Source organism: Lynx canadensis, chromosome A1 (genome assembly GCF_007474595.2).
Source record: "Lynx canadensis isolate LIC74 chromosome A1, mLynCan4.pri.v2, whole genome shotgun sequence".
NCBI classification, from domain to species: Eukaryota; Metazoa; Chordata; class Mammalia; order Carnivora; family Felidae; genus Lynx; species Lynx canadensis.
In genome coordinates this window covers 206,143,697-206,169,022 of record NC_044303.2, presented here as the reverse complement: position 1 = coordinate 206,169,022, position 25,326 = coordinate 206,143,697, and the positions used below count along the sequence as shown (strand labels likewise).

At 40.1% G+C, this 25,326-nt stretch overlaps 1 protein-coding gene across 1 annotated transcript in view; it reads right to left on the bottom strand.

The window, feature by feature from the left end:
* The window catches only part of OXCT1 (3-oxoacid CoA-transferase 1), a 137,292-nt gene extending 122,515 nt beyond the window's left edge, over window positions 1–14,777 (bottom strand). Inside the window, 3 exon segments of the mRNA XM_030330595.1 lie at window positions 4,711–4,801; window positions 5,903–6,011; window positions 14,604–14,777. Of these exon segments, the coding sequence (XP_030186455.1) occupies window positions 4,711–4,801; window positions 5,903–6,011; window positions 14,604–14,681 (278 nt within the window). The 5' untranslated portion in view covers window positions 14,682–14,777.
* Window positions 14,778–25,326: the final 10,549 nt, after the last annotated feature.

Sequence of the window (25,326 nt, the reverse complement as noted above, 5' to 3'; positions counted from 1 at the left end):
TTCAGACCTAAGGCTGGTGGTAACAGTTCTTCTGTTATTAACTCCAGGGAAATTCAATACTCATGTCGCTTTCCCTCAACCTTAACCTCTCCTTTAGAGAGAGTCCCTTTGGTAAACTCTCTTCAATTACCCAGTATCAGAGCACCATCGATATCCCCTGGAGCCCTCTCTAAATAAAGTTGTAACAATAAAATAATCCATGAAGGTGAATATAGTCCATTTGCTTTCTGTAGTTTTAAATACCCAAAATTCCCTTCAACTATATAGGTCCATATGATAAACTAGAATGTACTTGCCCAATTCACTGACTTTGGAAATTTTTCTAGCCACTCTCTCATGGCTCTCTGTTTGGCTTTTCAGCCCATTACATGTTTGAACTTGGCTCTGTCTGGAGATGAATTCTCTGTATTTGTTGATCTTGGCTCTGGGAACTATGTATATTTGGCCTTTGCTTTCTTCCTGGATTAACAACCTGGCATGGCATCAAAGCATAAACTGAGCATAAAATGCTCAGCCCAGGCTACCCCTGACCAGGTATAGAGTTAGTGCATATACCTCAAAAAATGCTGTTAGATAGCTTATAGTAAGAGTGTCTTCCTTCCACGTACTTTCTAACTCCCCAATTCAGCAAACATACATCCCTTTTTCCTGTGTATCAGACATTGACAATATAAAAATGAAAAAGGCAAGACCTTTACAATATAAAGAGAAAAGAAATACACATGTTGTCTTTTGCAAATGAGAAATATACCATTCCTAGGAGAGAAACGTGTATTAAGACACCTCGCAGCTCTCTGATATTAAAGGTCATTTTGATGGAATTTAAAAGAGATTATCTTGCTTGCCTTTAGAACCCAACATTTTTCTAGCATACCTAAGGAGAGAGAGATTTGACCTTCCTCCTATAGTACAACAAACTCGGGTTTCAAACATTTCAGTGGTTAAAAAAAAGTCTAAAACCAAGAATTCAGTAGATACATTCATGTGTTTCATGGAAGACATAAATGTTCCAAAAGTATTTTTCATTCTTTGAATCTAAAATTTCATTTTCTGGGGGCACCTGGGTGGCTCAGTCGGTTAAGCGTCTGACTTCGGCCCAGGTCATGATCTCATGGTCCGTGAGTTCGAGCCCCGCGTCGGGCTCTGTGCTGACAGCTCAGAGCCTGGAGCCTGCTTCGGATTCTGTGTCTCCCTCTCTCTCTCTCTGCTCCTCCCCCGTTCATGCTCTGTTTCTCTCTGTCTCAAAAATAAATAAACATTTAAAAAAAAAATGTCATTTTCTGTATTTTAATTTTCTGAAATCTCATTAATTGGAAATTCTTGCCAAAACAAAACTCTAATAAAAATGAATTTGCAACCATTTACCAAGCTGTATTTCTCTTCTTTGCTCTCATTTTAGGCATACTTAAATCTCAATTACAGTTTTTACTTTAATAGTATCAAGAATATCAAAAGAGAAGACAATGCTATATTTGGGCAAAACATTAGTTTATGACACAGTTATATGGAACAAGTGAACATTCCCTTCCATGAGCCAAGCAGAGAAGTTCAAGTATACATCCCAAGAAGTGGTTAGCCCTTCCCAGACAAAATAATCAAATCTTAGAGGAATGCTTATAATCAGACAAGATGGCACATTCTCTCTCCATTGAGCCCTACAAAGCTGCAGCTGCCTCAACAAATAATAAAGTGGCCACTGTGAAGGAGCCACCTGCCTTTACTTTCTGGTTCAAAATCACTGGTGCAGAAACAGAAATTTTATTTAGAGTGAAAAAGTGCTCATTGGGCCCTCACAGAGTTCCTATACCTGACTACTATAATACCACATATAAGCAACAGTATTATAACCACAAGCACAGGGGCATATATATCTTCAGATAGTATTTACTCGGCTTCTGCACGTAAGCTGGACTGTCCTTGGAGTTGTCTAAATTCCCACCCGCGAGAAGTGCAATCTAAAATAATCGTCATGGGGCACCTGGGTGGCTCAGTTAAGCATCCCACTCTTTTTTTTAATATACGAAATTTATTGTCAAATTGGTTTCCATACAACACCCAGTGCTCACCCCAAAAGATGCCCTCTTCAATGCCCATCACCTACCCTCCCCTCCCTCCCACGCCCCATCAACCCTCAGTTTGGTCTGAGTTTTTAAGAATCTCTTATGCTTTGGCTCTCTCCCGCTCTAACCTCTTTTTTTTTTTTTTCTTCCCCTCCCCTATGGGTTTCTGTTAAGTTTCTCAGGATCCACATAAGAGTGAAAACATATGGTATCTGTCTTTCTCTGTATGGCTTATTTCACTTAGCATCACACTCTCCAGTTCCATCTACGTTGCTACAAAGGGCCATATTTCATTCAAGCATCCCACTCTTGATTTTGGCTCAGGTCATCATCTCACAAGGCTGCTTGGGATTCTGTCTCTGTCTGTGTCTCTCTGTTCCCTCCACTCATGCTTGTGCACATGCCCTCCTTCTCTCTATCTCTCAGAATAAACTTAAAAAAAATAATAAAATAATCTTGTCGTGAGGAAATGAGTGTGATTAATATAACACACCTAATCTTCCCTTACTTTTGAATTGGTTGATATATAGTTTATTGTAAAACTTTTTGCTCATACAGGCTTGTAATTCATATATCAAAGTCTTTTAAAAAATAATGAAAAGCATGTTTTCAATTTTTCTTACCTTCCTAATCAATCCATATCAAAGTACTGATTCATCTAAGTGATCATGAGGGGGAAAGTTTATCTCATCAAGACTAACAGTTAATGCTACATACCAAGGGAGGTAAGTGGTACCTCATGGCAACAGGTCCCTTTCATAACTAAAAACAAAATAAAAACAATCAGGAGTCCTGACCTTTGAAAGACTTCCAATGTGGGCAGATCCTTCCATAAAAAGCCTTTTTCTAAATGAGAGAGAAGTTATTACTTCTAAGTTCTCTCCATTTACTCAACATTTCAAACTATCTTTGGTTCTCCAACAGAACAATGCTAAGTTTTCCTTATTTGTCTGACTCTAATGGCCAAAACAAAGCCCTCGTTGCCATAGGCCTCTAGGATTTAAACCCACCTAATTGAGAGAATCAACTGCCAATGAGGATATGCAAAGTGCCTTCTTCATGTTCAAGATTTGTGTGGTTATCAGTACTTACTCTGCATCAAGAATTTACACTGATTTATACCATTTCTTGTAAGCACTGAGCTAGCTGGAACACCCAACAAAGTACTGATAGTCAAAAGTATTTTAAGAAGTACAAAGTAAGTTCACAGGGCATGGGACGGGTTTAAGAAATATCAAGTGATCATGAACAAGTCACTTCCCTATTTACAAATGAGTTTCCTCTGTTAAATGAGGGAACTAGAACAGATAACCTCTACAAACCCATCCAGTTCCAGCACTTAGTGACTCTGTGCCTCAGGCTCAGCATAGTACGGAAGAAAAAACTACTTTAAGCAAAAGATCAGTCTGTAATATACCTCAGGGAATAAATACAATTCAGTATACAAAGAAATGCTAGAAGTCTCCAAAGGAACCCAGAAAGGGGCAAAATCAGTAAGTCTAGAGAAGTTCTTTAATTGGATAAGGTTTCTTTGAGGATGTACAACCTGAGTTGGATCCTGAAAAATGGGAAAGATGTGGATATGCAGAGAAAAGGTGGGAGAACCTTCTAGATGAAAACAAGAGCATTAATAAACTCAGCAAAGAAAACATGAGCACAAATGTAGGATCTGTCTCCTGTCTTAAACAATTGGTACAATTTATTCTAAATTGCATTCATGGTACTAGGCTAAACTGCAAATTTAGTTAATTTTTCAGTTTTTTTCTTCCAAGTCTTTCACTGTTGAAAGAAAACTGATAACTTATCGCTTTATATAAAAATATTTTTTCTTCATAACATATCTTAATGTGCATGCCATTATTAAAATGTGATGGATTGGGGCGCCTGGGTGGCACAGTCGGTTAAGCGTCCGACTTCAGCCAGGTCACGATCTCGCGGTCCGTGAGTTCGAGCCCCGCTTCAGGCTGATGGCTCAGAGCCTGGAGCCTGTTTCCGATTCTGTGTCTCCCTCTCTCTCTGCCCCTCCCCCGTTCATGCTCTGTCTCTCTCTGTCCCAAAAAAAATAAATAAACGTTGAAAAAAAAAATTTTTTTTAAATGTGATGGCTTATTGTTGACCACTTTGATTGAGACCCTACTGTCTTAAGTGCTGGCTGCGTATCCTCCTCCTTCTACCAAGACCAGCAACATTTTTAATGATTAATGATAACCTTACATATCATCTAGAATATGGTATAACCAAAGGAAAGACTTGAAACAAATTTCAAACCGCTTGAAATCTTCCACTATACAGAATGATCTATAATAACAAAATATAAAGGGACATCTCTGAATTATAAAATGAAAGATTCAATTTGAAAATACATATCTTAACTTTAATAATATATTTGAAATTTAGAAAAATAAAAGCACATCAGATTAAGAGTCACATTTATGCAAGTCTGCTTTACTTATGATTATGAAGAATGGTACCAAAAATATTTGAAGAAATGTAACCTCTAACTCTTGAGCTTGTTAAAAACTATCTTTTGATACTTGAGCATGTTGCTCATAAAATGAGGAAAATTTTCATTTCATTCTTAAACTTTGTATAAATATTATAGAGAACTGTCATTTGTTTCAAGCCAATTGTTTTAAAAATGCACACTTACCCTGCATTGTTGCTGACTGCAGTCAGCCCTTTTACTCCAGTCTTTAGTAAAGCTCCTATAAGGTTCTCTGGAATCCCACATAACCCAAAACCTATAGTAAGTGAAAAAGACAAATGATTTGTGAAGACGATAATGTTCTTTCAGAGAAATCTACGTGTTACTCTTTTCCCTTAAAAAAGAAAAAAAATGCAAAGCACATTATTAGATCTACTGAGTGAAATATAGACATATCTCAGCCACTCAATAAACGGCTACACAGCTGTATCCAAATGTTCTGGACCATTGTGTAGCACCAGACATCACAGTCAAATCTTTGAACCTTAAGAATAAAGACAAATGCAACCTGCTAATATGGTTACACGATGGTTACACATTGCATATCTTATACTTTACTGCATATCTAGAGTTTAGAATTCAACCTTTATGTAGCTACTTATTCAAGCATGTTTGTTTTATACGCCTCAGTAGAGTTTTGCAGAATCAGAAGCTTAGACTAATGACTTTTACTTCTTTGTATCTTCCACAATTTGTCAAATAGTATTAGGTTTAAAATGGCCATTCAATGACTGATCAGTTGAATGGATGAATGAATGAAGAGCAGCCCTAAAAATAAGGCTAGCCTACAACCAAGGCCTAGAAATTAAAAAAAAAAAAAAAAAAAAAAAAAAAAAAAAATCACAAGAATCAGGCAGCAAGTTTAATGAGTGCGAGACCGTGGTTCTAAAAGACATTCCAAGCAAGGTGAAGCAATAGAACTCAGAGGCCTCAATAATATATAGGTGCATTTATGCTTTCTATCTCCTAAAAGGAGGAATAACCAAAGGAGTGGCTAGCTAAGGGATGACGAGATCAATGCAGATGTTTTAAGTTAAACAGAATTCCAAAGGATCTAGGAATGTTTTCAAAGCTACTAATAAGACATCCATTTTAAGCTTCAGCTTTTCAAAATAATAGAAAAAGAAACACAAAAAGAAATAAAATGTACAACATTAAGTACTATAACTTAATAAACCTTTAACTAATAATTACATAACATGCTGAATTTATTATGAATAATAAAAATAAAATAATGAATTAATAATAAAATAATTGGCATTTTTAATCTACATAGCTTTGCCACTTTGATTTCCCTGCTTTGCTAAAAACATAAGAATGTTACCATCACAAAAAGGAAAACAATACTATTACTCACCACCAACCAGAATCGTTGCACCATCAGGGATGTCTTTTACAGCTTCCACTGGATCTGTATAAAATTTGGTATGGCGATATGTACTGGTTGAAAAGTAGCCAACACATCCCTAAAATATTTTTAAAGATTTTTAAGTGAATAATCATTTAGACATATCTTTGCATATACATTCACTTTTTATATATGCAATGATAATTTCACTATCTGCTCTTTGAAAGAAAGAGTGGGGCTGCAAATAATTCACTGTAAGAGTAGAAAGGACATACCCTATCCACACACTATCAACAGACTTCCCTTGTGATCATGATGGATGCATCCCATTATATAAAGGAAAATTCTGTGTCATTTGCGGCCACCCAAAACACTGAAAGTTGATAGCCCATACACTGGGATTCAGATTCACAATAATGACGTCATCAAGCATCAGTTTCTGATAGTGAGCTAACCTTCCATTCGGTCAACAAATATTCATTGAGAGCTTACTATGTGCCAACTACTATGGTGCTTACTTCCATCCAGTAAATGCTAAGACATGACTGCTGCCCTGGAGATCAGGTATGGTATAACCTATATACAAATACATAGTTGGGAAAAAAGAAAAAAAAAAAATAAACAAATACATAGTTGGGCCCTGACCCAGTCTTAGGTCAGCAAATGCCTCCTAAGAGGACAAGTAATGACCAGCACACAAAAAGATCCATCCCCCTATGGTGCTTGGAGTTTATAGATGCTGCAAAAAATAAGAGACTATGACCTATGAGGGAGGCGTGCCTAGTCTTACCACAGTGATCTATTCGGTGCAAAACAGGTTATCTAGTGAATATTCACAATCAGTTTTAAACGGTTTCTCTCTTTATGCTTCATACACAGTATGGACAGGAGAAAATCAGAGTTTACTGTGTTGTAATCATTCATAATCAATGTCACTTATCCTTTATTTCTTATTATACATTCAACCTAAAAAGAGAAGGAGTAAAGAGCATGGCTCTTGACTCCTCATATGCTGCCATGTTAAAAGGTCCATAAGTGTTGTAAACTCACACACACACTGCCTTACCAGTCTTTGACAGACGACCTATGGGGTCAAGGTAATGGCATTAGTAAGTTTCTAGCATTCTTTTCTTCCTCTATAAACTTCTTTCATAAAATGTGTCAATTACTACAAAAGCCTATTGCCTTTAAGAGAACTATACTGAAAGCCAAATAATATCTGCAAAGGTTACACAGATGACTTTTGTCCCTTTAAATTCAACCTTCAGCCAGGTCAGGCAAACACAGGGGGTACGACCTGGCACACCACCCAAATGCCAAAAATAAAAGGAGGCAGAGCTAGAAAGGAAATAGGCTGAGCTGCAGACAGCTTACTTCTCTGTCCCATCCTCAGCAGCAAGGATTTATTGGATTCTATTTGAACACCGAATATTTTTTTTTAAATCCTGGAAATGAAAAGTTCAATAGCCTCAATAAAGAGGCCAACAGATGAATCACAAAATAAAGTTAAGAATGTCTCCTTGAAAATAGAAAAAAGAAAAATACACAGGTATTCTAATCCCACCAGTTCTATTTACAGGTCAAGTTTCTGAAGCTGAGTAAGATTTTGTAATTGTAATGTACCCAACACTGTGTTACAGCAAGACCAGATCCCAGGTTTTGGCCTTCATCACAGAGTCCTTCTACCACAATATGCTCCTTTCCCTGTTTTTTAAAAGCCCTAATCTTACTCTATTTCATTATTTAGAGACAACAAATCATTATGAATACCCTATTTTTTCACAAGGAACTCTACTGTCATTATCTTCACTAAACAGTGAAGGACAAGTCAAGTCATTGCTCTGTACACCTTAAACTTAGTGTTGTTTGTCCATTATATCTCAGTAAAATTGGGGAAAAAGTGTAAAAACATGAAATATATAAATTAATGCTAATCCTATCTCTTACCAAAAAAAAAAAAAAAGTGGGGGTGCTGGTGAAGAGTCAGGGCCTCAGCAGGAGGAGGAGGAAGAAAATAAAATAATTCATCTACACCTAAGCAGTCTAGGGGAGAGGTCACCCTGAACTACTTATCTATAGACTAAGAAACATGAATCCTATAGAGAGGAAGTCAAAAGAAAAGTCATCTCTCCTACAGATCCAGGACACTTTTGGGGTTCACAACGAGAAACAAAAGATAAACAGACTTGACAGGTCTTCTGTTCCTCTGTTTCAGCTGAAAACTAGTATCTTCATTAGTCAGAAATCATTGAAACACTTGCCCCACACCTTGAAAAAAAATACCTCAGAAGTATTTTAGAAAAGACTCAAGTGTCTCACATTTATCCAGATAATGAAAAGCTAAACACAAATAGATGCTCAATGTTTGCAGGGAATGGGAGAATGGCTCAATATACTTAAGAATTTATGTCCAACTTTGTTTTTTTCATTTTTCACAACGGTGAATGTTTGTTGACTTTTGCTATCTGTTACATTGACAGTTGATATCTACTTGCTGAGAAATCAATAGCGTGGCTTAATGGGCCACACTCCAGTAATCCCGGGGCCAAAAATACCCTTGTTTCAAATTCCAGTTCAACCACAATTGCATGACACTGAGAAAATTGCAAAATCGGGGGGGGGGGGGGGTTTTAAATTTACAAAAGGATGACAGTTGTTTCTCAAGGATACAGTGAGGATTAAGTAATGGTATAGCAGAAACACTCAGCCCTGGCCTCAGTCCTGGGCTTGGACTACAGAAGATACTCTGGGGGATGTTTGCTTCTTTTGGAGAAGATTAACTTGTCATTGATTGGAGTTTAGTTCGCATTTAAATTTTTTTTTTAAGTTTATCTATTTTTGAAAGAGAGATTGGGGGGGGGAGCCGGGGGGACAGAGACAGAGAGGGAAACACAGAATCCGAAGCAGGCTCCAGGCTCTGAGCTGTCAGCACAGAGCCCGACGCAGGGCTCGAACTCATGAACCGTCATGAGATCATGACCTGAGCTGAAGTCAGACGCTTAGCCGACTGAGCCACCCAAGGCACCCCAGTTTTCATTTTTAACCTCCCTGCTGTACCCTACTCATACACACATGAATGTACATATTACTGATTTGACAAAGAATTTTTTTAGCATGACCCATGCTAGAGCAAATTAATCCACACCATTTTTGTTGAGGGTTTGAAAAATGGGTCTTAGCTTTAAGATTACTTGAACACGTTTATTTTATTTGTAGTCAAATTTGCCATTCTAAGTATTCAAAGATTACCAGGCAAGCTAGAAGCATGCATGCAGGTAGGGAGGCAAAGAGGAAGCACGGTGTCTGAAACCAGTTGCACCAGAATGTTTCCTGTGTATCTTTAAGGCTTCAAGTCTTGGGGGTGGGGGTGGGGGTGGGGAGCAGCATCCTAGGGAAAGCCTCTGGGTTTGTTTTCTGAACAGGCTTTCTCCCTGCCCACATTCTCTCCCATACCCCCAGCCTTTGGGAGTCAAGGAGCATCACTGCTAACACCCTCTAAGACTAAGCAGGAGAGGTGCCTTTTTTCTTAGGTAACTGAATTCAAAGTGAAGCTCTATGCTGCTCATAAATTGACATGTCTTCTAAAATGCTAGAACAATGAGGTAAAAAGACCCAAGTACCATCTGCTAATAGCCTTCAAATTTGCAGAGGTTACCAAAAGAACAAAGAGCGATGAACTGTTCAGCTTCAACATCTATTTATTCTGAGGATAATTTTTTTCACCAAGGTCTTCTTTTATATTCACCTAGTGTATTTCATTTTGCTTTTCCACTCTCCCACCTTCTGCAAAATTTCACTTTATGTTGCCACTAGTTTCTGCTATTACTACTGGAGGAAGGAAATAAAAATCACTGTACCGCAAAAGATCAAAGTACTGAAGTGCAAGAAATAATCAAAATGCTTACACTACAAATTTTTTTTCTATTTAATCTATTTGTCTTTTTAAAATCCTCTCCATCATCACTCTTTGTCCTCTGGTTCAAATTCTTGCATTTAGAATCTGAAAACGGATTTCACAGTTGAGCCTAAATTTCATCTCATGACTTCCCAACTCAGAATCTCCTTCCTTTCTTACCACTTCTACCAATACTTCTTGTGCCTAAATTTCTTTTTTTGTCATTCAATGCTCCAGAACCTCAAAAAAATGCACTTCATTTTGAATTCCTTTAAGGGAAACTCAACACAGCATATTGCTTTTTTATCTTTAAATTATCTTATCTTAATGATATGGAACTGTACACCCAGGTGATACTGACCTTGTCACCTTACAGTTAAATCAACCAGGACACAGGAAGACTGATACTGCCCACTTTAGTATGAAAGTTTGATCCACAGAAGTGGGGAACAGAAGTCCTATGGAGAGAGATGAAGAGGACCCTATTGGAAGGAAAAGACAGTAATACGTGGGTGGCTAAACACACACACTTGGCAAGGAGCATAGAGTACCACGGCCAAGCAGAGGTGATGACGTGTTGAAATGCTTTAGTGCGTTTAGTGTGAAATGCTTTGATGATGGTCCATTATGGGACAAGTATCTGTCAAAAGGTAGAATGTTCACCTTAAACTAAACACTACCAGTTACACACTTATAACATGAATAAATAACTTGCAAGGAGGTCACAGGGAATTACTGACACTAGGCAATTCTCTAAATCAGGAGCATACTGTTTCTGAGGGAACATTGTTCTATTCCAATAATGGATTGATGCCCAGCACTTTAAAGGAGCACAGGTGAAGGAGTGATGCATTCTGCCTGGTATATCAGAAAGCACGAGGAGCTTGCCAAGAGTTAAAATACTAATGAGGATGGGGATCCAGAAAGAGAAGAAGCAGGAGTAAAGGCATGGAGATATAAGGCTCTCACTGTGTTTGCTCAAGGACATGTGGGATCAGGTCCCATGGAGAGAAGCTTGTGAAGATAAGGCTAGAAAAGGAGACTAAGACAGGTTGTGGAAGGCTTTAAGGACCATACTAGAATTTCAACTTCATCCTTCAATGAGGAAGGGACAGCAAAGCTTTTGAAACCCAGATGTCACAACTCCTATAAAGCCTGAGACATGAAAGTGGCAGAGGAAATCATTCTTTCATTCACCCATTTGATCAAAAAAATATCCATTTTGCATCAAACATACTAAATACTGGAATACAGGATTAAACAGAAAACTACTCAGGGGGCACCTGGGTGGCTCAGTTGGGTAAGCACCTGGCTCTTGGTTTTGGCTCAGGTCATTATCTCATGGTTCATGGGTTTAAGCCCCACATTGGGCTCTGAGATGACAGTATGGAGCCTGCTTGGGACTGTCTCTCTCTCCCTCTCTCTGCCCCTCCCCCATGCTCTCTCTTTCTCTCAAAATAAATAAATCTTAAAAAAAAAAAAAAAGAAAAAGAAAAAGAAAATACTCTGGCATAGTCCCTGCGTGGATGAAACTTATAAACTACTCAGGCTAATAGTCATTAAATAATTACAAAAACTTAAATACAACTGTAATATCCGATCAGGGAGCCGTAAGGAATAGATGGTTGCTGGGAAAGAGTACCAAGGACAGACCCACAGAAATTTCAGGAAAGGTACACACATGGCATCGCTTATCAACTGGAGGTGGAGGGAAGAGGGGAGGAAAGAAGGATCCCAAGACTTCTAGCTTACACACTGGATGGATACTGGTACGGTTAGCCATAATGAAAACAAAACAAAACAAGGGAGGAAAAAGCCACTTTGTGGCTGGGTCATTTTGGGTCAGAAAGAGCTTGAAGCACTAAGTGACATCCAGGTGGAGTTGACCAGTAAGTTGTACCAGGACTGCAGTTCAGGGGAGAATGGAATTGAAGGGAGATATGGGAAAAAATAAGTTCAAGAAAGAAAGGTAAATAAAGTATTAATGGTAGTTTGAGGACCTTTTTCTAGTAATAATTTTCCCCAGTAAATGGAAAATAGTATTAAATGCTCCCTCTAAAATAGTAATGGAGAAGAAAGATAACTTCAGATAGTCTATTCAAATCTAAGTCCATGCCAATGGCTCTGAAATGTAGTCCTCAGACCCAAAGCATCAACATCACCTGGAAACTCATTTATGCAAAGTGTGCTTCAAGACCCACCCACCCGGCTGGACCCTGCAACCTCTCTGATAAAGCCTCCAGGCAATTCTGAGGCTCACTCAAGTTTGAGAGACTTGCCAAACACACACACAACACACACACCATCTCATTTGGGCTGTTGGTTATGTTTAGCAAAAAAGTTCTCAAGGTTACTATTTCTGTTTGTCCACAGAGTTCTTTCATCCATATATTAAACATGTATTGAGTGTCTATACTATGCCTGATAGTATGTAATGTTGAAAGGGACGGAGGGTGCCTGTGTGGTCATATCAGGTGAGCGACTGACTTCAACTCAGGTCATGATCTTGCGTTGGTGGGTTCGAGCCCCACATCGGGCCTCCCTGCTGTCATTGCAGAGCTCACTTTGGATCCTCTGTCTCCCTCTTCTGCCCTTCCCTGCTCATGCTCTCTCTCTCTCTCAAAAATAAATAAACATTTGAAAATTTTTTTAAAAAGTGTTGGAGAATAAGGTATATGATATTGTTCCTGACAACCAGAAACTTTTGTCTTGTTAAGCAGTCAACGTATACATTTGAAAAGTTAAACAAGCACCCAAGTGTTAAAGTTTAAGGGAAGTCAGAGATGAGAATTCAAGGACTAAATAATCGTAATTCCAAGTGCCAAGCCTGAAGAAACACATGCATGCAGGCACTTGGATCTATGACAATCAAACTGGAAAGGAAGAAACTTTGGACCCTCATATGAATTTTTAATGAGGTACAGCCTCTATTTTTTTTTTTTTTAATGTTGGTTTATTTATTTTGAGAGAGAGAGAGCCTGAGCAAGAGCAGAGGGAGAGGCACAGAGAATTCCAAGCAAGCTCTGATTTGTCAGCACGGAGCCCAAGGGAAGGGGAGGGGCAATCCTGATACCATGACACTGAGCTAAAATCAAGAGACAAGAGAGGCACCTGGGTGGCTCAGTTGGTTGAGTGTCTGACTTCTGCTCAGGTCATGATCTCTTGGTCCATGAGTTCAAGCCCCACATGGAGCTCTGTGCGGATAGCTCAGAGCCTGGATCCTGCTCTGGATTACGTGTCTCCCTCTCCTCCAACTGCTCATGCTCTGTCTCTGTCTCAAAAATAAATAAACGTTAAAATTTAAAATAAAATAAAATCAAGAGACAAGAGTAGGAGGCTTAACTGCCTTAGCCACCCAGGCGCCCCACAAAGCCTCTAATTTGTAACTGCCACCTGAGAAGAGGTTTGCTGGGCTTCAGAAGTGGTTTAACGCTATAACTAAATATGGAAAGTGAGTAAATTACACTTAGGCAAATAAGTAACTGGCTAAAGAGCAAATGTTTTTAACCTCCAGGCAGGGTATCACAGTGTCCTGGCATGCATTAGTTTCAAAAGCACCTGCAGCAATGTGACTGAAGGTTACTCAAGTGCCCTTCTAATAATGCTTTATAAACCCAAAGCTACCTGCAATTACCAAAAAGCTTCCTTTCCTAAGAGGCATTTATGAGTAAAATGTTCCAGTTCTACATCACCCCCTAGCATTTACCTAAGAGGCTTAGTGGCCCCTGAGTTCACTGTTGTCAAGAGACTGGATTCGGGAAACAGTAATGGGGCGGGACAGTCTGTGAGTACACCGTGTGCAAGGTATGTTTTTCAAGTACAAAACTATCATTTAATACGCTACTAAGTTAAAAAGGTCCCTTTTCGTTGTTGTTCTCTTGCAAGGAAGAGGTTCCGCGGTTACGATGGTAGCGGAGATGCGCTACACTCCACTCACTTCTGGGCCAGTACTGGCCTCAGGGAACTTGGAACACGAATTCCACCTGAGCTTGGGCTACATTTAGGGACAGAGCAAGGCAAAAAAAAAAAAAAAAAAACTATCAACTAACAATCGCCGCGAAGAGTGTCTCAGGATACCACTTGTTGGCGAACTGGCAGTAAGGGCGGAACAAGATTTTCTAAGGGTTTGAAAACGGAAATCCTCCAACGCGGATGCCGGCGCCCCAAGACCGCGCGCGAGCCACGGCGGGCCGGAGCGCTACAGGCTTCTCCGCTGGACAGGGAAGATGCCCAGGCGTGCGCTCCAGTCCGGGTTCCCTTTCCCACAGCCGCGGTGCTGTGCGGCGCAGCCAAAAAAGGGAAGACAGGGAGGGGACGGCATTCCACCTCCAAGACACCCGGCATCCGCCCCCTCCGCGGCCAACTCGTGCTAACCAGCCCTGGATTCTGGGCATCTAGAGGCCCCCCAGCCCTCAAATCCCAGTGCGGGGTGCAAACCTGCCCCCTGCTGCCGTCACCCCTACCCCGCCGTAGACACGCGCGCCCTCCCGGTGCCCCCCTGAGGACGCGATTGTGCCCTGAAGGGCGTCTCGCCTCTGCCAAACGCCGTCCCGCCCGCTTGCAGCCCCTTGGCGCGCCTCTACGCCTGGTCTCGCCTGGCTCGGGGAATCGGCTGCAGAACCGCCCAAAGGCAGCCACCCGAAGGAGCAGAGAGGCAAGGCAGGCGTCGGTGCGTCTCGGTGCCTCTGGACCCGGCGCCACGGATGCTAACTTGTAGGTTGGACAGCGTGGGTGCGGGCAGGGGAGAGGACACGGGCACACGCGGGGTTTCGTCTGCTCTCTGGCGGAGCGTGGCCTTCTTCGCTTGCACTTTACCTTGGACCAGACGCCGCCGGAGCGGCAGGTGGAGGCGCAGAGCCAGGGCCAGGCGGAGAGGCGTTTGAGAGCCGCCATGTTCGGGGCTGGGCTGGGAGGAGACGGCGAGCTGCAGCGCGCGCGTGAATGTGTCGGAGCGCTGCCGGATGGTCGCTGCGTCAACGGGAAGGGAGCGAGAGGCAGGCGCGCGAGGGGCGGGCTGGAGGCTCGACTGCGCGTCGCTGACGTCCTCCTGCCTCCCGTGCCCTCTGAGGCTGCAAGTTTATAGAGACGCGAGGCTGGGAGGGGCCGGGCCGGGAGCGTAAGCCTGCGCTGCTAGCGCGGGTCGCGGGGGAAGTACCCCAGTCCTTCGGCCCCGGAGTCTTTTCCCAGTGCCCGCGGGTTCCGGGCAGTTGTGCCCCAGGCACGCACTTGCCTGAGGCAGCCCCTTGTCGGCCTGTTAGCTTTGAGGAGGCGTGGGAGTCGGCCTTCGCCAAAGTCTTTGGTAATTGTTGGCCTAGCATTGGGGCAGCGCAGGGTCTCTCTCGGAGCCTGTTGCTTTTCCAAGTCAGTGCCCGGCACGTGTGTGGGCGGCACGTGTGTGGGCTACCCCCTCGAGGTCCCCTACATCTGTTCCCCCTCCCGGACAGCTTTCGTTTCGTCCATGTATCAGTCCCCTCTCTCCACCCTTGGCCCTGACTTGAGTAGAGCACGTTTGCAGTAAGACTCTGCCACAAGCCAAATGCCATTAGGTGTGACCAGGAAAGCCTGGTCAAGATTGCCCGTGGACAAGAGACAAGGTTAGGACTGGGCCTCTAGGGCCTTCTCTTCCTTCTTTCCCTTCTCCCATCATCCAAGTCTGTATTTTGCCAAGATCTTTCTGGCACTGGAGTCCCAGAAACTCCAGAGATTACTCAACAGATGCAAACATTCAGGTGTATATCCTTTTGACTGTCCTTAGGTTACATAACTTATCTAGGCCTAAGTGTCCTTACCTGAAAATCTTAAATGTCAGAATTGTCATAAGGTTTACATGAGATTAATCATTCAAAGCTTCTGGCCCCGGTATAAACACGGAACAATTAAATGTTAGGCATTATTCAAGTTGCAGTTGTGGATTGGTATGGTACATACATTCTCTTAAAGCCTTATCTTTTGACCAACCCCTTGAGGACATGAGCCAAGTCGGATTTCTTTTTTTTTTTTTAATTTTTTTAAATCTTTGTTTATTTTTGACAGAGACAGAGTATGAGCAGGGGAGGGGTGAGAGAGAGAGAGAGAGAGACACAGAACCCAAAGCAGGCTCCAGGCTCTGAGCTGTCACCACAGAGCGGACGCGGGGCTCGAACTCACAGACTGCTAGATCATGACCTGAGCCAAAGTCGGACGCCCAACCGACTGAGCCATCCAGGCGCCCCAAGATATTTACAGAACCATCTATGCATTTAGCAGACTGGAAGGACCAAGTGGAAACTCAGTAAACGTTTTAAGTGCTGACCAAATCCTGGGCTTATGGCTCTTTTGAACCAAAGCAAAGCACACAAGGAAATTAAATGAGACCTTAGCTTCTTTAACAAGCACACTTAATACAATCAACCAGTTTCAAGTCTGTCCATAAAAGCATTTGCCCTTTCATGGTATTCTTTTAACTCTTTTTTTCCTTATGAATATTATTATTTTAATCAAAATCAGTGAGAGAACAGGATGCCAAGTTAGACTATCCAATTACATTAGGAGAAATTATGTTAGTAATGCTCTATGTTTTCAACATATTTTAAGAAGTTGAATAGAGGGGAAATTCAGGTATTAGAACTTAAGTCCCATTACTAGTCCTAATCAGCATATAGTAGCTGTCCTACTGTAGCTTATTGAATGTGGAAAAGCTAACATTCACAATTGGGTCTGCTTTTCCACTTTTGCCCTTCTAAAGGACATACGAAATGGAAAACAACTTTGGTAACTTTGTCTAACTGTGGTCATATGACTCACTCTTCTTGGCTGGTCTCACTCTGTTGCTTCTGACTGAAGAGAAGACACACATTTCAGGCTTGTACTCCATGTGACTTTAATTCTTGTGGGAAAAAAAATCAGCCTCATTACTCTATGGTCAAGATACTGTACTATTTTTTTTACAGCTCTATGGCTGTGTTTTATCCTTTTTAAAATATGAGTTTCTTGAATTTGAACAAATTATAGAAAAGTTCTTCTATACAGATTTCCCTCCTGGTTCCAAAGTCATTTCAGTTTTAGTCTGTGTAAAACCCAACTTTTTTTTAATATCTGAATTTTTCTGAATTATGAGAATAGTTCCCTCTTGCTTTGGAGGACAATTTGTGGCTAATATATTCTGGAAACTATTCTTTGTGTAATATTGTACAGCTTAATTTACACATTCTTGAAAGTTGAGATTTTTTTTTTTAATGTTTATTTTTTGAGAGAGAGGGAGCTAGTGCACACAGTGGGGAGGGGCAGAGAGAGGGAGACAGAGAATCCGGAGCAGGCTTCACACTGTCACCATAAAGCCAGACACGGGACTCAAACTCACAGAACTGGGAGACCATGACCTGAGCTGAAGTCTGACATTTAACCAGCTGAGCCTCCCAGGTGCCCCAAAAGTTGAGAGAATTGAATTGAATTCAAAGCTTTTATTTTTTATTTTATTTTATTTTATTTAATGTTTATTTATTATTGAGAGACAGATACAGAGCGTGAGCAGGGGAGGGGCAGAGAGAGGCGAAGACACAGAATCTGAAGTAGGCTCCAGTCTCTGAGCTGTCAGCACAGAGCCCGACACAGGGCTTGAACCCACAAACTGTGGGATCGTGACCTGAGCTGAAGTTGGTCGCCCAACGAACTGAGCCACCCAAGTGCCCCATTTTCTGAATTCAAAGCTTTTAAACAAAAGGTCTGATTCCAGAGAGGCAATAGGAAAGTTTCTTTTGTATTATGTTATTTTATGTATGTGTGTATATATGTATATCATGTTATGTTTTAGATATATGTGCATACATACATTCATTTGTGTGTATGTTTACATACATATATATACTGCATATCCCCTTTCTATCAAATGAATGCAACTTGTCAAAGTTAGATTGTAAACTTTCTAAATTGCCATTCTCTGCTTGACGGATTTTTAAAGATTTCTTTTGAAGTTTATTTATTTAATTTGAGAGACACAGAGAGAGAGAATCCCAAGCAGGCTCCGTGCCCTCAGTCCAGAGCCCAGTGCGGGGCTGGATCCCCCAAACTGTGAGATCATGACTGAGTCAAAATCAAGAGTTGGACACTTAACCAACAAGCCACCCAGGCATCCCTGCTTGAGGGATTTTTGCTTAAATTATCCTAAAATACTATTTATTAGTATCATCTCTCATTACTGAGATATAGGAGGACATCCTGCCCTCACAGCTGATAGAGTATTCATTTACTCCTCCACATTGATAAACAGGGGCATCTGGAAACTTGTTTTTCAAAGGTTGTTTGACTGGTTTAACTAGTAATAGTTCTTAACTAGATCATTTGAATCGGTAAAAAAATGTATGCATGCTCCATTTTATACAATGGTTTGTTAATATATGAGAAACAAATTCCTTCAGATCTTTTCCTCTAACGTATTTGAAAGATATAAATTTGAAAATTTACATAAATATGTAAATGTATTATTTTATAATGCAAAGTATCTCTTAATTTACTTCTTTTATGTGTTATTTTCATAGATTTTTGGAAACAGTGCATTGTATTAACTAATGTGCTCCTAATATTTATTTGATGGGGGCGCCTGGGTGGCACAGTCGGTTGAGCGTCCGACTTCAGCTCAGGTCATGATCTCACAGTCTGTGGGTTCCAGCCCCGCGTCAGGCTCTGTGCTGACAGCTCAGAGCCTGGAACCTGTTTCCAATCCTGTGTCTCCCTCTCTCTCTGCCCCTCCCCCACTCTCACTTTGTCTCACTCTGTCTTTCAAAAATAAATACAAAAAAAATTTTTTAGTATTTATTTGATGGATAAAAAATGAATTAAATTTTACTTACAGTGTAGAGTGGGTGGCAGTAAAGTAAATGCACAAGATGTTTGGAGAAAGTTCAATTCCGGAAATGGAAAAGAAAAATATGTTCAGGTGCTAAAGAAATTTAAAGAAGCAAAACACACCAGAGCAATTTTGTATCATTTCAAGTCTGGATGCATTACTTCTGCTTAAACCCTCTCAGTGGTGTGGGGTGCTGGGGTGACTCAGTCTGTTAAGCAGTCAGCTCTTGGTTTCAGGTCAGGTCATGTTCTCATGGTTTGTGGGTTTGAGCCCTACGTCAGGCTCTGTACTGGCAGTAAGTAGCCTGCTTGGCTCTCTCTCTGACCCTCCCACTCTTTCTCAAAAGAAAAACAAAAACAAAAACAAAAAAAACCTCTCCATGTTTTTAAGATACAAAGTTCAAGCGTCTTAACCTGGCATACAAGGGAGATTATCTCTTCTGGTTTTCCTTTCTCCCAGCACAATACCTTTATATTTCAGTCTATTTGGTATTTGCCTCTTCACTTCCACAGGATGAATTCACACAACCTCAGAATCAAATGTTGATAGCAAATGGTAAAGAACATGGACCCTGTATGTAGCTAGGCTGCCTGGGTTCAGATCTCAGCTCTGCTATTCTCTAACCATGGGGGCTCTTGTGGTTAATAGTTTAAAAAGAGGCACAGAATAGCAAGATGGAAGATCATGTCCAGACCAGATTCTGTTTGCAGTTTTCAGTATCTGTTTGGGAGAGGATTATACTTTGTGATGCTTTCTGTATTTTCATAAACTAGAATACATGAGGCAGGATTCAAACCGTGGACTAGATGGTAGTATAGATTGCTTTTATCTTTATGCTTCCCTGTTTTATAAACTGTCTTTGACCCTGACACCCAAGTTTCACTCATTCTGCCCAACCTCAAGACTTCAGTGTCCATTTCTCTCATCTGCTTGATTGGAGTTGCTTCCTAAATGAATTTCCTTTCTCTCTCAGAGTTCACCACCTCTTAAATGATCATGTCAAATACACATCTGGTCTTTGCACAAGCTCTCCTAAACTTCAAGAATCCTCATAGACTGCAGGTTCAAGTTCAAGTTCTTATAGCCAAGATCTCGCTAATCAAGGCTTAGAAAACCATATAACCTTAATGGCTTCACTGAAGTACTTCAGAGGTTCCACAAACATTATATATATTTTTTAAGTTTATTTATTTTTTGAGAGAGAGAGCACGCGAGTGAGCATGAGCAGGGGAGGGCCAGAGAGCGAAGAAGACAGAATCCGAAACAGGCTCCAGATTTTGATATTAAATCTTAAATTATAGTTGAACTACCCTATCAATCCTAACAAAGCAATTGCATGTACACTCAATTGTGATGTTTCTCTGATTTTAACATACTGAAGGTTACCAGATTATGCAATTGGGAATAATGTTTCTTTCTCTTCTGAATGCCTGTGTTTCAACTTGCAGAATAAATCAGTGATTAAGGTTGAAGGGCGCATGGGTGGGTCATGTGGTTAGCAGCAGGCTTTGATTTCCAGCTCAGGTCTTGGTCTCTGGCTCAGGTCTTGATCTCAGGGTCTTGAGATCAAGCCCCACCTCGGGCTCTGTGCTGAGCATGGAGCCTGCTTAAGATTCTCTGCCTTCTGCCCCTCTCCTGCTCGCTCTCTCTCTTAAGAAAAAAAAAAAAAAAAAAAAAAAAGAGGCTCTGTGTTGTGCCCAGAATTCGTGATCCCCAAAGACCACCAGGGAGCCGAGTCCGATGCAAAAGCAAAAGAGCCTTTATTCGAGCTAGCTCGAGCTCAGTCCCCTACCTGCAGCGAGGCAGCGGTGAGATACCAGGGAGAGAGAGAGAGAGTTTCCAAAGCACAAAGGTTTTATAGGGGTCTAGGGGCAGCCGATTGGCTGGGGAAGGGGCGTGTTTTGATCAGGAAGCTTGAATGGGTGAGCGGGAGGTCACTCAAAGGGAGGAGGCGTGGTCTAGGTGAAGGACACAGAACAAGATGGAGCCGGCCGGCGTAGGCCCGCCCTTTCACTCTGTACTTATCTTTTTTATCATTTTCACTTCTGCATGTTAAATCACTTAAACTTGTATAGCTGTATAATAATTGGATGCCCTGCTTGGATGGATCTACTGCCTAGCATTATTTCTCATTACAGCATAGTAGTTGTTCAACAAGAGCACCGAAAACACTTCATGGTAATGTACGATAGACAGCATTTGAAGTTGTTTTCAATTTTGGTTACTTCATGTCTGATATTTGTATGTATAAACAAAAGCAATCAATATTATTAGTGACTGACTATTGAAGCAAACACTTTCTGCTACTTTTCTTTCAAGCTTCTGATATTTTTTTAAGTTTATTTATTTATTGGGGGGAGGGGGGATGGACAGAGAGAGGGGGAGAGAGAATCCTGACTCAGAGTTTGATCTCACCAACCCTGCCATCATGACCTGAGCCAGAATCCAGAGTCAGATGCCTAACCAACTAAGCCACCTAGGCACCTCTGATCTACTTTAATGGAAGCAGATTTTAGGGATTTTAGGGCAAGCTGCAATACAAATCAGAATTTTCTTAGTATTGTGCACCCAAATAGAAAAAAAAAAAAAATAAGAAAACAATCAGACATTGATCCATGGTTGCAAACTTTTTGTTCATCAAAAGAGCCTTATTATCATCATTGATTTCATTTATAACAGAAAAATATTATGCAACTAAAATGAAAAAAGAAAGACATTTAAATTATAAAGTACCACTTATCTATTTTATATTATTTGTGTTATAAATGCAATTTTATTTGAAAGTAAATATTTACTAATTATGTTTGGAAACTATGGCTTTGACTATCTCAGCCCACCTTCTGCTCCACATGCATATCAAGGGCCTTCTGACATGGAGTCTTTGTTCATGCCTTCTTTCCTATTATTAAAATAAAATGCAAACTGGAGACCAAACTTGAAAATTCCCTAAGGAAACAAAATCATTTAAGCCCTGTAAACAAAACTAAATCTTATTTCATGAACGTTAGTGAAATTTAGGTTATTTCTTATAAATGCCTCTGATAATCATAAAATACACAAGTCATCTTCCTAAAATGGTGTAAGATAATCACTTAAATTTTTTTATGAAGATATAATTGACATATAACATTAGTTTCAGTTATAGAACATAATGATTTGATATCTGTGTATATTGCAAGATGATCACCACAATATATCTAGTTAACAGCCATCACCACACATAGCTACAATTTTTTCTTGTGATGATATCTTAAAAGTGATATACAATACAGTGTTATTAGCTATAGTCACCATGCTGTGCATTACATCCCGTGATTTATTTATTTTATAACTGGAAGCATGTACTTTTTGACCCCTTAACCCATTTGCCTACTCCTTACCCCCTCTGACAAGCAGCATTCTGTTCTCTATGAGTTTGGAGATTTTTGTATGTTTTTCATTTTTAGATTCTACATGTAAGTGAGATGATATGGTATTTGTCTTTCTCTGACTTATTTCACTTAGCATAATGTCCTCAAGTTCCCTCCATGTTGTAAATGACAACAATGTCTTTTTAATGACTGAATTTTATATACATATAATTATATATATAATTATATACAATATATAATTATGTAACACATATAATTATATATAATCATGTAGTTATATATAATATATAATACATATAATTATATATAATTACATGATTATGTAGTTATAATATGAAACACATTTTCTTTTTTTCTTTTTTTTTAATGTTTATTTATTTTTGAGAGAGACACAGAGTGCAAGTTGGGGAGGGGCAGAGAGAGAAGGAGACACAGAATCTGAAGCGGGCTCCAGGCTCTGAGCTTTCAGGACAGAGACGAACACAGGGCTCAAACCCATGAACCATGAGATCATGACCTGAGCCAAAGTCGGGCACTTAACCGACTAAGCCACCCAGGCACCCCATACAGACATATTTTCTTTATCCATCCACTCATTGATGGACACAGGTTGCTTCCTTGCCTTGGTATCGTAAACAATGCTGCAGTGAATATACAGATACATATATCTTTTTGATTTAGTGTTACCATTTCCTTTGGATAAATACCCAGAAGTAGAATTGCCGGATCATATGATATTTCAATTTTTAATTTTTTGAGGACCTTTCATCCTGTTTCCCACAGTGGCTACACCAATTTGTATTCCTACCAACAATACACAAGTGTCCCCTCTTGTCCACATCCTCATCAACACTTACTATTTTTTGTCTTTTAGATTCTAGCCATTTTGACAAGTATGAGGTGATAGCTCATTGTGGTTTTGATTTGCATTTCCCTGATGATTAGTGATATTGAGCACCTTTTCAGATACCTGTTGATTGGGTGATTTTTTTTGCAGCACAATCCTGCTAATTGTGCTCTAAGACAGCTATTAATGCCTGCAATAATATATTTGGAAAAAATGCTGCCGAGAGACTGTGACACCCTTTAATTATTTTCATATCATGTTCCAAGTTCATTATTTTAGCTGCTCAGTAGAGCACAAGTCAGGGTCACTTATCCAGCCATAGGGAACCAACTCATTACATTATAGTATATCATGTTTTGTTTTGTTTTATTTAATGTTTATTTTTGAGGGGCGCCTGGGTGGCTCAGTCGGTTAAGTGTCCGACTTCTGCTCAGGTCATGATCTCACAGTCCGTGAGTTTGAGCCCGCGTCAGGCTCTGTGCGGACAGCTCAGAGCCTGGAGCCTGCTTCAGATTCTGTGTCTCCCTCTCTCTCTGCCCCTCCCCTGCTCATGCTGTGTCTCTCTCTGTCTAAAAAATAAATAAAAACATTAAAAAAATAAAATAAAAACAATGTTTATTTTTGAGAGAGAGAGTGGGGAGTGGGGCAGAGAGAGAGTGAGACACAGAATCCAAAGCAAGCTCCAGGCTCTGAGCTGTCAGCCCAGAGCCCAACACGAGGCTTGTACTCAAGAACTGCGAAATCATGACCTGAACCGAACTCAAACACTTAACCAACTGAGCCACCCAGGTGACCCTATAGTACATCTTTTTGAAAAACTATTATGCTACCACTAAAAAGTAAGACTTTTAAGTATGTGTGAAAATGTTTAGAATAATCATAAAAGGCAGAATTCAAACTGTATTCTATAATGATCACAGCTGTGTGTTATATAGTTTCACATAAGGCCAAAACTGAAAAAGACCACTGAAAAATGAGAAAAAAAATACATACAATGAAAGCAGGACTTTAGGTATTTTCTGTCATTGCTTAAAATACTGTATAACTTCTAATTAACTTTTAAAAGCACTATACGTATAGTTTCAGTGTGAGTTTAAAATATCCATTTCAGGATTTCGAAGAGGTATTTGTACTCCTATATTCATTGCACCATTATTCACAATAGCCAAGATGTGGAAGCAACCTAGATGTCCATTCACAGATGAATGGGTAAAGAAAATGTAGTATATACATACCTTACAAAAGAAGGCTATCTTGCCATATGTGACAACATGAATGAACTTGGAGGACATTATGTTAAATAAAGTAAGTCAGCCCCAGAAATACAAATACTGTATGATTCCACTTGTATCAGGTATCTGAAAGAGTCACATTCATAGAAGCAGAGTAGAATGGTGATTTCCAGGGGCTCGGGGAAGGGGAAATGGGGAGTTGCTATTCATAATGGGTATGAAGTATATATAATATACCTTTATATTCATAATGGGTATGAAGTTTCGGGTGTACACAATGAGTAAGTTCTAGAGATCTGTACCACACTGTATGTAGTTAATAATACCGTATTGTGCAATTAAAAATGTGTTAAGAGGGTCTATCTCATGTTAAGTGTTCTTAACACAATATATATATTTCCAGTGTGTTATATTTAAGTATATTTCATATATATGTATATTTATACAGATATGTATTTCCAATTCAGTTAGCAACTTTGCCTTCTCCAGTCTCAACCTGGGAATCCAGGGGAGTGTTTTAGGAGACTAGATGTTGTATTTCATATCACACACGAATCATTCCTGTGGCAGCCCCCAGTGGAATAGCAATGATAAATCTTCTAATATGTACTTTTCTATAGATGAATTAGGGTGACGGCCTTCAGTGAAATAAAGCTATTTGGTTGGAAAATAAATAAATTAACAAGATAAACATTTCCCCACTTATAAATCCTAAATGGACACCAGCCAGTTCCCAGTCGTCTTGAGCTGTGACTTGAAACATTGCTACTCTTCAGTCATATCTACACTGTGAGTTTTCTGCCTACCTCAGGGTACCCTGCGGTACCTGTAATGCATCAGTTCCATTTACTGATGTCTAACAAAACACTTCCAAATGCTGAAAGGATAGAATGGACTAATATATTGAGTGATCCTAGAGTATAATCAGTCTAATAGCATTGAAGTGCTGTTCACTGGAATGCAGTTGGGAAAGTAGTGGGAGGAAAGAAAGCGTGACAGAATTTAGAGATAGCTTTTAGTGACCAGATGTAGAAGGAAGGGAAAGTAGATTTCAACAGGCAGGCTTTATTTCCCATTTTGTATAAGAACCTGGAAGAAAAATTGGTTTTATATAAATATCTTGTAATAATTAATGATTTTTCACTCTTTTAAAAAATTTTTTAAATGTTTATTTTTGAGAGAGAGACAGAGAGACAGAGCATGAGCAGGGAGGGGCAGAGAGAGAGGGAGACACAGAACCACAGAGCCTGACGAAGGGGCTCCAACC